Below are 14221 nucleotides of genomic sequence, written 5' to 3' on the forward strand. Positions count from 1 at the left end.
GATGCTTGGGATGCCTGCGATGCTTGGGATGCCTGCGATGCAGCAGCCGCGGCCGAGCACCGATCCTCCGAGAGGTCCGAGTTGCATGGGCTTTCGCGCAGAGGCGACGTGGATGCCGGCTGGCCTGCAGACGACCTGCGGCCGACAGAGTCGTGGCAGCGGAGAGGAGCCCAGCAACGAGACAACTGGACCTCGAGGCGGATGGTGGCGGACTCGGAAAGCAGAACGGCGCAGCGCGAAAAGAGGTCGAGTAGACGGCCGAGATGGACAAAGTGCGAGCGCAGGAACTGGATGTCTCGCTCGGCTCCAGCGCAGAGCGAGAGGGTATTGTCCGAGTCGACGGCGTGCGATCGGATATGCTCCAGAGGAGACGACGCTGCTGGGGTCGAGGGTTCTGGGTCATGGGCAGGATGCGAGCCGGCGGCGGTGGGACTATTCCAGCGCGAAGAAAGAATGGCAAGCCGCTGGTCAATCTGGCGCAGATAGCGATGGTTGAGGCAGGTCTGGGTGTGGCAACGCTGGAGCATCCATAGCACGACCAACAGGAGCAGGACGAGGAGATAATCCATGGTCGAGGCCAGCGGGAATGTAGATGCGAGGTGTGGGAGCGGAATCGATGTGGTGGGAGAATCAATGCGGGTGTGGGATCGGATTTGGGATCGGGAATATTCATCGCAGGGCAATGCGTCGAGACGGATGCATGATTCGGCCGGCACTGCATCGGTGACACATCCCCTTCCTCCAGACGACCGGGGCTCTCGGAGGGGCATCTCCTGCGAGGAATCGGTTATCGAGGACGGAGGACGAGCAGCATGGCTCGTCAACATGGTTCATCAACATGGTTCATCAACATGGTTCGTCAACATGGCTCGTCAACATGGTTCGTCAACATGCGCCTTGCCACGAAAGCGGCCAGCATGACCGCCTGGTGAGGCAGAGACAAGCGACAGGGCACCGACCGGCCGTCAAGAACAAGAGTGGCATTCCTGGGAGAGGCAAGGACAGACAGCGGCAGCGGCGAGAGCACCGACAAACAAATCGAAGGGCGGCGAGTGGTGCTGGATGGTGTTGGATGGTGTTGGATGGATGGTGTTGGATGGATGGTGTTGGATGGTGTTGGCTTGGGCTGGGCAAGCGGACCCCACGCCGCCGAGATGGCGAGCGATGCAGACGACGGGATTCAACGGGGTCTGATGCATCTGGGGACGTGAAGAGGCTGAGGCGCTTCATTGCTGTGAAAGGATCAGAACCATGCATGTGCTGACCGAGCAGCAACATCGGGCAAGACATTCAACCGCATCGCTTGCGTTGGACCACACCGAATCACACCGAATCGCATCGGAGCACATCCGAACATCCACGGGCGAGGCCGTCGCCGTGACACGATGCCATGCAGCACATGCATGCCGGACGCAGCACTCCGGACCGGATCGGGAGAGACACGCAGCACACATGGCGAGCCAGGGCAAAACCCAATGGAAGAGCAGCACAAAATCACCGTGCTGGTTCAGCGGCACGGAAGCCGGCGAATATAACGGTGCACGACGAGGGTGAAGATGCTGTGGCGAAAAGCGGCGCGACATTGGGTGGTGGTGGTGTGGTGGTGGGTGGTGGTGGTGGTGGTGGGGGCAACATGCAGGAATCGAGACGGAGGGGACATCTGGAGGGACATTTGCCGAAGAACACGACCAGGGTCGGGGCAGATCGAAGGAACAGACGGGGATGGACCGATGGACCCGATGGAAAAAGTGGCGTGGGGTCGGTGCTTGGCGCGTGACAGGATGCTGGATACAGAGGGCAGGGCTGCGCGTGGGTGCAACGCGTGGGGACAAGGCCGCGTAATGGGCACAGAGAGCTGTGTGTGCCGGATGCGGGGAGGCGGCGGGCAACGAAGCGCGCGGCGACAAGGCGCAGCAGCGCACCACGCCCCCACACGGCTGGCACTGCTCTGGGTGGCCACAGAGACTGTGGCGGAACAGAGCGCGCCGCCCGCGCCAGTGCGCGCAGTGCGGCGTCGGCGGCGGCGGTGGGCGTGACTGCCGCCAACGGTACTGACTGCTGAAGAGAGTTTGTTCTGGGATGCGGGAGTGGGTCGGGCCGGGGCCTGTCTTTGGAGCAGGCTTCGCCATCGGAGCGAGTGCGCTTGCAGGGACCGGTGGGCAAGTCGAGCCAAGCTCCAGATGAAATTGCGCTTGCGGGGAGCAACACAACAAGCACCTGGCGCTCTCCACGCCTTGCTGCAAGGGCGCGCAAATGGGCTGTGCTGTGCTTGTGCTGCGGCGTCCGAGAGGCGGGGGCACAGGCGGAGCTTGTGGCCATGCGCAACGGTGGCGCACGGGCTGGCGGAGAGCCATGGCCGACGCGCGCGGGGGAAACGCGCTCATGCGACGGAGTGACGCGGCCACAGGACGACCACCCACGCACAAGAGGCAAGCCGAGAGCTCTGAGTGGCCGGCTGGGTCCGCAGCTGGCCGGTGGGGACACCGCTGGCGATTGGCCGCGGCGGCAAGCCCGGCGGCACAGCGGCGGAGGCCTTGTTGGCGCCAGCGCAAGGGAAAAAAGGGATATTCCGGCCGACGCGTCTGTGTGCCCCTGCGAGTGGTTGTGTGGCACGCAGGTGCGCGCAGCGATAATGCATTCTGAGATGCGCAGTCGCAGACGAGCCGTCGACACACTGCACAACGGCGGGATCAAAGCAAAGGGACATGGTTGCTTGGCGACTTGGCGACTCGCACAGCACAGTGGATGACATTGCGCGACAGCAACAAACAGCACACAGCACAGCACAGCATAGCATAGTGTGCTCTGTGCCTGTACCTCTGTCCGCCCGGCTGCGCAGACCGGCCGGGTCCGGCCTGATCCTCCGATGGGCTGCCGCCATCGGAGCCGGTTCTGCACATGGCTGCGGGCCTGTGCCTGGAGTCACCGCCAGCTCATGCCGACGAGTCTGTCGTCCTGGCGGCTGTCTCGGCCGCCTTGGGCTGCTTGCCAAGCCGCTTACTGTTCCTTGCCCGTGGTGGCGAGGCCAAGCAACGCACAGGACTTGCGACCCATGGCGACAGGCCACGATGGGCAAGACGAGAAAGGCGGATTCCTGTGACGCCATACACGGGCCCCCACTGCCCCTCCCAAGCGTGAGGCTGTGTCCAGGAAGACAAACGTTGGGGCAGACGAAACACAGGCGGGAGCGTGCCGGCAAGGCAGGCGTCCATGTTTGACGCGCCCAGAGGAGGGACAAGGACCACAAACACGCAAGAAGAAAAGCACAGTGCCCGTCAAGGACCATGGACGGCGAGAGCGAGAGCGAGGGCCGGACAGCGAGAGAGGGGACGGAGAGAGGCGCGTGTGTGTGTGCAGACACAGTGATACCCTGACAGCTCACACGGACAGCTCACACGGACAGCTCACGGACAGCTCACCCCAGCGAGAACTTCCCGGCGAGAACTCCCCAGCGCTATATATTCCGCGCGGGCCCCGGGCGCCCTTGCAAGCCCTTTTCTGGCCTCCTCGGGCTTCTTCCAACTTTTGCCTTTGATCTGCATCATCCAAGTCCGTCACCCAAGTCCATCATCAAGTCCATCATCCGCCGATCCATCCGCCGATCGATCATCCATCGCCAGTCCATCGGTCCATCCTCCCTCCCCTTCTTCCTCCCGCCCTCTGTCCTTTGCCTCCCCCCCCCGTATATGTTGCTTACGCCTGCCGCGCCCCCGCCTCTGTCGGTCTCCCCCTGAGCTCTGTCGTCCTTCCTGCTGCCGCCCCCTCAACCGCCGAGCCGAGCCATGCTGGACGACATAGCCTCGCTGCCGCCCAGCTCTGCCGCCATGTCCTTTGGCCGCCCTGCTGCCGACCCCGCCCCTTCGCCGTCGCTACGCTCGTGCCTGGTTCTGCTGCTCTCTCTGCTGCCTGCTCCCGCCGCCCTCGGCGCTGCCCTTCCCGATCTCCCTCAATCCAGCACTGTCTCCCCGTTCCTGCCAACTGAAGCCTCGACCCTGCTCTTGCCTAATTCTGCTGCCTTCACCTCATCGCCTGTCCCTGACCCTTCGGTGTCCACGACCATGTCCGCATCCATGTCTTCGATCATGTCTTCGGCCGTGTCGCCATCCAATCCCTCCCTGCTTCTTACAGACTCTGCTAATCTCCCTTCCCCAACCTCCCTCTCTGTCGCCTACACCTTGCTCGCCTCCCCGACTGATGCTCTGCCACCCACCTCTGTGCCGATCCTCCGTAGACTCATCACGAGACACTCGTCCATCACCACTTCGGACGGCCCGCTCGTTCCCGCCCCCGCTCCCACCGCCACCACCACCACCACCGTCCTCGTCCGCGACCTTGCGCCGACGACCTCCCCCTCGTCCGTGTCCCCCACCACAACCGTCGGCCTCGGCCTCGAGCACATCCAAGACAACAGCTCACCTGGCCCCGTGCCCACTACCACCACCTCCTCTTCCCCCGTCCCCACCTTCTCTCAACGCTCGGCCCAGAGCCAAGCCATTCTTGCTCCGACAGCCAAACCACCGACCCCCGCCAGCACCTCACCCCTCAACGACTCGTCCTCCGCACCGGCACAGGTGCCCCACACGCAAAAGAACACGGCTCCCTCGGCCGAGAGCGAGGCTGACTCCTCGACAGTCTATATCAAGATTGCCCTCGGCGTCGTGGCTTCGTGCATCTTCCTGGGTGTGGCCCTGATCATGGGCAAGCGCTTCCAGTCCACCGAGCCCTTCTGGGTCCAGAGCTCAGCATCCCCATCCCCCTCAATCCACGACTCTTCTCGTCGACCCTCGAGTCGGTCTTCCCCTTCGGCTGCCTCCCTCACACCTCCCTCCAAGGCCTATCGAGCCAGCACCGACATCGAGATGGGCAAGCTCTCTGCGACAAAGCAGTCGATCCGGTCGCTGGACAACCAAAGGAGCGCCCCGACCGTGCGATCCATCATGATTCAGCCCCCGGCCTCGTCGAGCGCCTCTCCCGTCGTCGTCGCCGCCTCCCACAACGACAAGACCCTCCAGCCACGACCACACAAGGCCAACATGGTGCGCTTCAGCCTGGAGGAGCCCGAGCGCCCCTCGCGGTCCTCTGGCAACTACTCGTACGGTCACAGCAGCGCCGGCCGCAGCGACAACGACAACGGCATCCCCACCCTGGCCTTCACCAAAATGAGCTGGTCTCTTCCCAGATCGCCGTCTGCTCCGCCTGTCTCGGCCATTGGTCGCAGCATCAGTCCCGCACCATCGGACCTCACGATGGCCTCCATCGACACCTCTGGCTCGCGCGACAGCCTGTTGCGCCCGCTGCCCCGCCACTCTTTGGACCAGGCCAACCGCTTGCCTGCCTCGACCAAGTTGCCGCCCCTGAATCATCCTGCCACGACTCCCTTCCTCCCCGTCGACTCGATCGCCTCGCGCGACGCATCCGTCCGTGCGAGACCCAAGGGCAGAGGACACTCGCGCAACTCGAGCGTCCGCCTGGCCGGGATGGACCATCCCTCCAACATGCCTGTGCTCGTGGTTTCGGATCACTCCAACGCCCTCAACCCCAGCGTCCTCAGCTTGAAGCTCGAGGAGGTTGCCCAGCATATGGATCGGTAGCCGTGTGTCTCCCGGCAACGATGAAAACACCGGCGCATAGATGGTGCCTGCACCACGGCACATCCATTCTCCGACCTTCCCTTTCGTGAGCTCCGACTCCCTGAGCTCGGCTCGCACCCCGACTCTCTCGGGTCCGAGTCCTCCCTGTCCCTATCCCTCGCTCCTCTCCCGCCTGAATCCCTGGGTATCACTCTCGATAGTGCACTGCTCTTTCCAATCATTCATCCGCACCTCTGTTGTCTGGCTTATTTTATTTTGTGGATCATTCATTCCTCCCCGCTGCTGACCCTATTATTATTATTATTTTATTCTTATGTGATATTTGAAAGCATTGCACGCACTTGTTTTCTCATCCGAAAGGAAAGCTGCACTGTCGCTCTCTCTTCCTCGCTCTCTCTCTCGCTCTCTCGCTGCCTCCTCCTGCTCTTGGATCGTAAAAATTGAAATTGAAAAAAAATGCCTCACAGCCAAGCAGGAATTGCGCACTCCCATTCGGTGTCTTCCCTACCCCCCTCTCCTTGCTCGACTCTTCCTTCCCATGGAAGGAGAGAGTCAATAAAGAAAAAAAAATTCATTGACGCTCGATCTGCATCTCCCTTGTTCCCCATGTCTCCCTTGTGTTGGTCTTCAGAGCTTGCTGCGCGGCGTTGCGTATCTCGAGATGCAATCAGGTCGTCACTGAGCCAGACAGAGGCATTGATAGGTAATCCGACAACGGCCAAACTCAGGATCGATCAGATCTCACAGGGCGGGAGTCGATGGTCATTTACGAGCGATGGATAGATAGACTTTATTCCGGTACAAATAATCGGCAACAAATCAAATAGTAAAACAAAGAGCAGGATGGGGTTCTTCCCGCTTACAGTCTATCCAGAAAGTAACGTGACAGTTCCTTCCTGGCTTCAGAAGTCTGAACCCCGCTGACTGACTGTAGGCCCAGCGGGCAAGCCGTGAGATTTTTTCTCGTCCTGGTTGGCAATCGAGTGGTTTTGGTTGGTTCGGGAGCACAGTCTTGAATACACTCGGTCGATCTCCTGTGGCGATGATCGACTGGCATACCGAGATCATGTTCCGTGAGGCATTGATGTCTCAATGTGTGAGTGTGGTGCATTCACTCGACCCTCTGCACAGCTTCATGGTGTATCGATATCAAGATGCTCGACCTTCTCGAGTCGCTTGGCTTCCCGGCAATGTGAGCACACCTGTGATGTGTTGAACTCGTTCACCGAGCACACATGGATCTTGGAGACGGATGGGTGTGGTGGTCGTCTCTGGTGGGTGAACTGCTCAAAGTACTTGGCGAACCTGAGTCTCCCGGGACTGGATGCATATCCCTTCCCCTGTTTCCAGGATGCATTCCCAAAGGCAATCACCACTTCGGTCTCCTTGGACATACTGAATAGCTATGAATGCGATGAGTGGGTGGGTGTATTCAGGTTCCAGAAAAAACACTGTCATGGCCCAAAAAACGGGGGTGTCCCATTCATTCTGGAAACGCTTAAAGACTGGCGCGCTCGTACCTGTTAGTGAATTGGAAAGGAGGAGGAAGGAAGGAAGGAAGGAAGGAAGGAAGGAAGGAAGGAAGGAGGAGGAAGGAAGGAAGGAAGGAAGGAAGGAAGGAAGGAAGGAAGGAAGGACGGAAGGAAGGAAGGAAGGAAGGAAGGAAGGAAGGAAGGAAGGAAGGAATGGAAGGAAGGAAGGAAGGAAGGAAGGAAGGAAGGAAGGAAGGAAGGAAGGAAGGAAGGAAGGCAGGAAGGAAGGAAGGAAGGAAGGAAGGAAGGAAGGAAGGAAGGAAGGAAGGAAGGAAGGAAGGAAGGAAGGACGGAAGAAGGAAGGAAGGAAGGAAGGAAGGAAGGAAGGAAGGAAGGAAGGAAGGAAGGAAGCGAGATCAGTGGATCGTGCGGTTGTACGCAAGTTGCGGGCTTGTTGGTCCCGTTGCATCAGACAACTGGAGAGCAAGTGAACCAGACCCATGACCCCAGCACACTCGATACTCGATTACTCCCCACCGCTCGATTACTCCGACAGGAGCACCACTTACTGCGGAGGCCAGTGCACCTTCACGTTGAGCTCCTTGGCCGCGTTCAACACAAAGTTGGGGTTGCGGAGGAACTCGCGGGCGAGAAAGACAACGTCGGCCCGGCCCGAGGCAATGATATCGTTGGACTGGTTGGCGCCGGTGATTTTGCCGGTGGGTCCGGTCAGGAGGCCCGGCACGGCCTTGCGCACCCTCTCCGAGAAGGGCGCGTTCCAGGCATCGACATGGTAGGGCAGCTTCTGGGCCGGGTGGTTGCCGCCAGAGGAAGTGTCGAGCAGGTCCACGCCGAGATCAAACAGGATCGGGGCGAGCCGGACGGTTTCGTCCTCGGTCCATCCGCCCTCGACCCAGTCGACACACGACAGGCGCAGGAAGACAGGCTTGTTCTCGGGCCAGTTGGCGCGGACGGCCCGGACGACCTCGAGCAGCAGACGGATGCGGTTTTCGAAGGAGCCGCCTGGATGAGAGGAGTTCGAAGGGAGCGCCGAGTCAGTGGAGCATCGTTTCATGCCGTGCCGCTGTCGTGTCGTTGCCGTTTTCGCCCACCATGCCGAATGCTCCTGGTCTGTGGTCTTCATGGATCACAGTCCCAGCCGATTGCACAGACAGAACCAGGATCAAACACATACCGTATTCGTCGGTGCGCTGGTTCGACAGGGGCGACAAAAAGTTGTTGATCAGGTATCCGTGCGCGCCGTGGATCTCAATAACATCGATGCCGGCAAGATGGGCTCGACGGGCAGCATCGCCAAAGGCCTTGACGACGCGGGCAATGTCTTCCTTGGTGGCCTCCTTGGGGGTGCCAGCCTCGTCCCAGTGCTGGATGCTGCTGGGGCCGATGATGGCATCGGGCCAACCGCCGTGCTCCTTGGCTGCGACGGTGTTCCAGCCTCTGCGCGAGTAAGGCGAGAAGGGCGAGTAGCAGGAAGCCTTGCGGCCAGCGTGGGCGAGCTGGACGCCGAGGAGCGATCCCTGCGAATGGACATACTCGGCGATCTCGGCGAGCTCGTGCTGGTGTTCGTCTTTCCAGAGCCCCGTACAGTTTGGGCTGATTCGGCCCTCAGGGACGACGCCGGTGGCCTGGTTGCGACGATCAACGGGAGGGCAAGTTTAGGCGACGGCGGGGGCGATGATGCGGTTGATGGGGGCGAGGATGCTGTCGATGGGGGCGAGCACCAGATGATATGCTTCCATACCTCCAAAATGATGAGACCAGCGCCGCGGGTGGCGAGCTGGCCGACATGGACCAGGTGCCAACTGTGACCGTTTGGCACATCGTTTAGCGTATCGTTTGGCACATCGTTTGGAATCAGAACAGATCGCCTGGGTCAGATCCCATCACATCCAGACCAGATCGGAGCAGATCAAACGGGTGGCAAGCACGATCGTCTCGTGAATCGAGGCACATCACATGCGAGAACGAATCCGACACGTATTGATCAACGATCGACCCGATCGACATGCATCCAAAGCCCTCCGTCACCACAGCCGTCAGCTTAGCCGCATCTCCGTGCTTACTTGTTCCAGTGGCCGTCAACAGCCGAGTACTGGCACATTGGCGAGACAAAGATACGGTTGTTGAAGGTGACGCTGCGGATGGTCAGCGGCTGGAAGAGCGGCACATCCGTGGGCTCCACGGCCGAGCCGACCTTGACGAGATGGATCTCCTTGGGAATCGGGCCGAGAACGGTCATGACGGAGATGATGAGCTGGGAATCGGGTTTGTTGCGGGGTGGATGCCGGCGCTGTCGAGTGAGGAAAGGGAGAGAGGCAGCCTTGATCTGCGAGGCTTTATACCCCCCAGATTTCTAATCGCGGACGGAGACGGTGAGGCCCGGAATGGCCGGAATGGCGTCAACGAGGCTGGTAGAAAGGGCGGTCTCGGCTGCAGCAGCGGCATGGGTGGATGGGCGGGGCGGATGTTTCCTGGGAATGGGGCTGATGCACGAGCGATCCGCTGGGCGACACACTGGCAGATTGACGGGGTGATAGAGCATCGGCGAGAAATCGCAGAGACCCATGTGTTTGATTCCAGTTTCTCGGTGAGTGCAATGCTGCCCTTGGCCATGCTCACAGCGATCTGCAACCGTGTGCACATCTGAGTTCTGGGAGTCGCCCACCAAAGTGTGGCTTCACCCGAGCATGCCGATATTCAAGCCGATATTCAAGTCGATTGCGCAGCGCTCGTGACAAATACAAGCGAGGCGTTTGATATATCGTATTGTCCAGGGCGCGAGGTATTTGATATGCCGCATTGTTGTGGGTGTGCCGTTCGGCAGGAGTCGCACTCACTCGAGCCGATGACAAATGCACCGACAGCCGTCACTGAGATGCGGGGAGGCAGGATTCTCTCCGGCGAAGGGCATCCAGCACGGAGGAAATACGCCATCTGGCAAGGCAAGCCAGACGATGCGAGGCCCAGCGGGTTGTCAACGTGGCCGAATCGGTGCCATCTGCATTTGAAATCGCGTTTGCGACAGCGCAAAGGCTGAAGCTGAAGCGAAGAAAGGCTGAAGCGAGGCCAACGGATGCCGAGCCAGCGCAACAGAGTTGCAGCAGAGCAGCGCCGTGGATCTGAGCAGGAGAGAGGGACGGTGCCGATCCACACTCTGGACTGGCGTATTGTTGGATGATTGTTGGCGCTGCTGCGAAGGGATCCGTCGGCGAGAAAAGCGATGCCGAGGCCGAAACAATCAAGTGCCGAGGCATTGACACAGGCTGTCAAGAGCCGGCATGGGCTGCCGAGAGACCATCCTTTCAACGACACGAATTATCCTTTCAACGACACGAATTATCCTTTCAACGACACGAATTAGCCACCCAACGCCTTCACGATCTACGCGGCGGTATCGTTATCGCTGTCGTTGTCATGACCCATGCTGGCTGCCGAACCCGCTGACCTTGGCAAGTCGATCAGCGCTGCCTGCGGCGGGATTGATGATCGTTCGGCTGCCACTGTTTTGCGATCGGCGCTCTCGGTCGTGGCTGATCCTGCGGGCGCTGCAGCAGCCTTGGGTCTGCCCCGAGACCTTGCCCCGAGACCTTGCCCAGAGACAATGTCGTGGGTTCTGCGCGGCTGCCTGTCCCTCCTCAGGAGCACTTCCGCAGCCGCTTTGTTCGCCCCACGCACGACATGGATATTTCTCAGCGCTCCCGCGCTCTCGACTCTTGCGGTGGGCAGCAGTCTCCATCTGCATTCTCCCAAGTCGACATCGTCTCTTCAGATCCGTTCATCGCTCTTCAAGTCTGTCGACTCTCCAGTTTCATCCCTCGCTCCAAGACACCTCTCTCCCGGCACCTTCTCTCCGGCAAGATCCCCGTCCCGTCCCTCGCGCCCAACGTCCGCGCCCTTTCCTCGAATTTTCCGCCGTTTTCTCCGTCGTGCAGACCTTTGTTTCTGCCACCGTCGCCGTCGTCGTCGCTTTCGCCATCGCCTCGCCATCGCTCCAACCGCCGTGCGTCGGAACAATCTGCCTCTGCTTCCGAACGGCTTCCGAACGGCTTCCCAACAGTCTCGGAGCCACCTCCATCGCCCTCACCATCCTCCATCGCCCTCACCATCCTCCAACGGCCTGCGTTGACTGCTGTGCGGCTCCGATCGCTTGTGCATCGCGTGCCCCCCCTGCATCACTCGCAGTTCCCGCCCGCTGTCCGAATCGCTCGACGGTCTTCGGCTCTCTGGGACGCCTTTGGCGAGGCTTTGCTGCCCCAGACCATAATCTGACATCACGCCTCGTCGACACCGTCCCTCGCGAAGCAAGGAACCTCACCATTGTATCTCTCGAGCCTTGCACACGCCCATTGCAATCCAATTGCAATCCCACTGCAATCCCGCTGCAATCCCACTGCAATCCTGCCAACTTCGCGCACGGCATCGCATCCCTCGGCTATCACCATCTCAGCCTCGCTTCCTGGCGTCGTCGCTTTGTCCAATTCCGCAATCCCGCAATCCCGCAATCCCGCAATCCCGCAATCCCGCAATCCTCACCCGTCCTCGGCTACTCCAATGAGCGGCTCAATTCTGTCCCCAGATGGCTTGCCCATCATGGCCAGCCAAGCGACCCTGGCTCCGCTGCAGCTCGGCTCGCTACCTTACGATATCCAACTCCACCTCATTGGGTGCATGTCCGACATCCCGTCGCTGGTGGCTCTGTGTTCATCCTGCAGGCACTTTTTCTCCGACCCGCTCTACCGGGCATACTTTGATCGCCGCCTCATCTTCCTGATCCGCCACGGCCGCTGGAACACCAAGGGGCTGCTGCCGTTCGTCTATGCCTCGCGCATCGGCCATATGCCCATCCTGCGGCTCCTGCTGTGGTCCGACTCGGCCCAGTACCGGGAGGCCTTTGCTGGCCCCTTCGACTCCAACTTTGGCTCAGCCCTGGCCTGGGCCGCCCGCATGAACCGCTTCAAGACCGTCGAGTTTCTGATCCGCAACTGGATCCACAACCCGCCCACGTCGCTCGATCCCTACATCACCGAGACGGCCTCCCTCGGCCACCTCGAGACCCTGCAGGTCCTCCTGGCCTTTGACCAGGCAGTGACTCCAAAAGCCGTCGACAGCCCGCCGCCGGCACCGCTCCTGGGTCTCTTCTGCTTCCACATCGAAAGCAAGGGCGAGGACTTTGAGTATCGCGATGCCTTTTTCGAGTCCTACAAGATGGGCCACCTGCACATTATCCGCTATCTTCTCTCGCACTGCCGCCAGAGCGGCCTGTCACTGAATCTGCCAAAGTACAGTCTCCTCTTCCTGGCCTGCGAGCAAGGCCGCGCCGACATTGTCCAGTTCCTCATCAAGGATGGCATCGACCTCAACTTTGGCCTGGGCCGGGCCCTGCGTCTGGCCCACATCCACCACCGCGACGAAGTCTATACCCTGCTCGTCCAAAACGGCGCCTCCAGCTGGATCCAGATCATCGGCATGTCCCTTCAGACCGTGCGGTCCCTCCTGCAGTACCTCACTGACTACCGCATCTGGGAACTCTACCGGGTCTTTTTCCTATACATGTTCCTGTACTGCGCCTCTACAGCCATTCATCACTTTGTGCTGTTTTGGAGAGGCTCGCTCTCGGCGGTGGTCTACTTCAACTGGGTCGTGGTCGGCATCGTGGGCTTCCTGCTGGTCTCGACGATCTGCTCGTGAGGGCACCTGCGTCGCCTCGAACGAGCACGCCACGGAACTGCCGATCACCTCGAAACGCCCCCCAACATCAAGCTCGTTCAAGACTCACTGCTGCATGTCCACCCCGGCGTCCATCCCTCAGGGAATGTCTATCAACAAGTATCCATCAGGAAGTATCCACCATCAGGAAATGCCCCCCAGGTCTCTCAAACTGCTCAAGGCTCCTCTGCTTCTCTCTGATTTGTCTGCCGAGGCAAGCCACGGCGGCTGTCGCTGTGGACCGCATTCACTTCTCCCTATCGTCATTGCTTCTCCCCATCGCCATTGACTATTCACTTGACTATTCACTTGACTATTCACTTGACTATTCACTTGACTATTCACTTGACTATTCACTTGACTATTCACTTGACTCTCGCGCCCACCACACCGCTGGCTCTTTCGCTTCTGCTTCTGACTCGCGTGATCCTGGCAGCGGTCCTGTCATCTCCAGCAATACCCATGCGTCTTTCGTGGGACCCTTCGTTTCTGGTCTTGCTTGCTTTTGTGCCATTATGCAATGTCCTCCTATACTCGATGCGACTTTTGAACTTATCGGAGTGCCAATCCAAATTTTGTCACTTTCATGGATCTGGTTTCCTATTTCTTCTCTCTCTCTTTCACTCGCTCACTCACTCTCACATACATTTCTTCTTGCGCGCTCTTGCCGTTCGTCATGATCGTCTCGACTCATTCCGAAATCAGCGGCGTCGTCTTGCAGGGAAGGACCGCACCCCTTTCGCCTCCTTCCCCTCCTCTGCTCTCCAGCCCATTTTGTAGTTCTGTGCGCCTTAGCTTAGTTCTTTGCTTGCTCTGTCAACAGACAATATGGTTTTCCAATTCCCCTTTGCCCTTACTCTTTCCCTTGGGCGCTGTTGATATCCTCGTATTTTTCACATGTATCTATTTATTCGCCAAGTTCTATTGCTCCATGAATCGGCTGACTGCCCTGTCTCTCTCCCCCGGCCTTCCCGTCCCGTTAGCCCTCCGGTGTGGTGCTGGGTCACCAGCATTCACATGTCAAAGCCCCAGCCCACATGCCCAAGTCGGCCTCATGATCAAGCTGGCTGTCCCGCCAGGCGCTGGCATGACCTCACGGTCCTTCGTGCCATTCGATCCTCCCAGTATCATGTGGCATCTGTTTGGATGGATGGGTCCACACGCCGTGGATCCACTCGCCTTGGCCATTCGGTCCGCCCAGATCCTCAGCTACTGCGCCCTGACTGACGAGGTCTTCGTGTGTCGCCACCGTCGCCGACGATGATGAGCCCCCCCCCCTGCCGCCGCCCTCGGCGTTTGGAGCCACTACTTTTCCTTGATCCACAGGGTGCTCACCACTTTGATTGATCCACATGTTTTCTTCTTCGTGTGATTCTCGTTCTCTCATTCCCAACCACCACCACATGCCCAACCGCCACCGCCATGCCCAAA

The 14221-nt window shown here is 59.7% G+C and overlaps 5 protein-coding genes across 5 annotated transcripts; 3 read left to right on the plus strand and 2 right to left on the minus strand.

Moving 5' to 3' along the window:
* Positions 1-1039, minus strand: BJ171DRAFT_198320 (uncharacterized protein; the record flags this gene model as incomplete). The annotated part of the gene is made up of 1 exon (XM_053106241.1): positions 1-1039. A coding segment is annotated over exon 1 (827 nt), but the record flags the coding sequence as incomplete, so codon positions are not given.
* A 2743-nt stretch (positions 1040-3782) lies between these two features.
* On the plus strand, positions 3783-5591 carry BJ171DRAFT_477216 (uncharacterized protein; the record flags this gene model as incomplete). The annotated part of the gene is made up of 1 exon (XM_053108867.1): positions 3783-5591. The coding sequence occupies one exon, from the start codon at positions 3783-3785 to the stop codon at positions 5589-5591; it is 1809 nt and encodes a 602-aa protein (XP_052963751.1).
* Positions 5592-7628: 2037 nt separating this feature from the next.
* Positions 7629-9323, minus strand: BJ171DRAFT_427233 (uncharacterized protein; the record flags this gene model as incomplete). Its single annotated transcript, XM_053107798.1, has 4 exons — positions 7629-8086; positions 8259-8709; positions 8826-8886; positions 9148-9323. The coding sequence occupies 4 exons, from the start codon at positions 9321-9323 to the stop codon at positions 7629-7631; spliced, it is 1146 nt and encodes a 381-aa protein (XP_052963752.1).
* Positions 9324-11674: 2351 nt separating this feature from the next.
* BJ171DRAFT_584810 (uncharacterized protein) lies at positions 11675-12772 on the plus strand (the record flags this gene model as incomplete). The annotated part of the gene is made up of 1 exon (XM_053114328.1): positions 11675-12772. One exon carries the CDS (start codon positions 11675-11677, stop codon positions 12770-12772), a length of 1098 nt encoding a protein of 365 aa, XP_052963753.1.
* Positions 12773-13074: 302 nt separating this feature from the next.
* Positions 13075-14088, plus strand: BJ171DRAFT_198349 (uncharacterized protein). Its single transcript, XM_053106242.1, has one exon. The coding sequence runs from the start codon at positions 13377-13379 to the stop codon at positions 14052-14054; it is 678 nt and encodes a 225-aa protein (XP_052963754.1). The 5' UTR covers positions 13075-13376; the 3' UTR covers positions 14055-14088.
* Positions 14089-14221: the final 133 nt, after the last annotated feature.

This window comes from Polychytrium aggregatum (genome assembly GCF_025602895.1).
Source record: "Polychytrium aggregatum strain JEL109 chromosome Unknown BJ171scaffold_37, whole genome shotgun sequence".
Classification (NCBI taxonomy): Eukaryota; Fungi; Chytridiomycota; class Chytridiomycetes; order Polychytriales; genus Polychytrium; species Polychytrium aggregatum.

Coding starts and splice junctions, on each gene's coding strand:
- BJ171DRAFT_198349 (XM_053106242.1), top strand. CDS start 13,377: ATGGATCTGGTTTCCTATTTCTTCTCTCTCTCTTTCACTCGCTCACTC.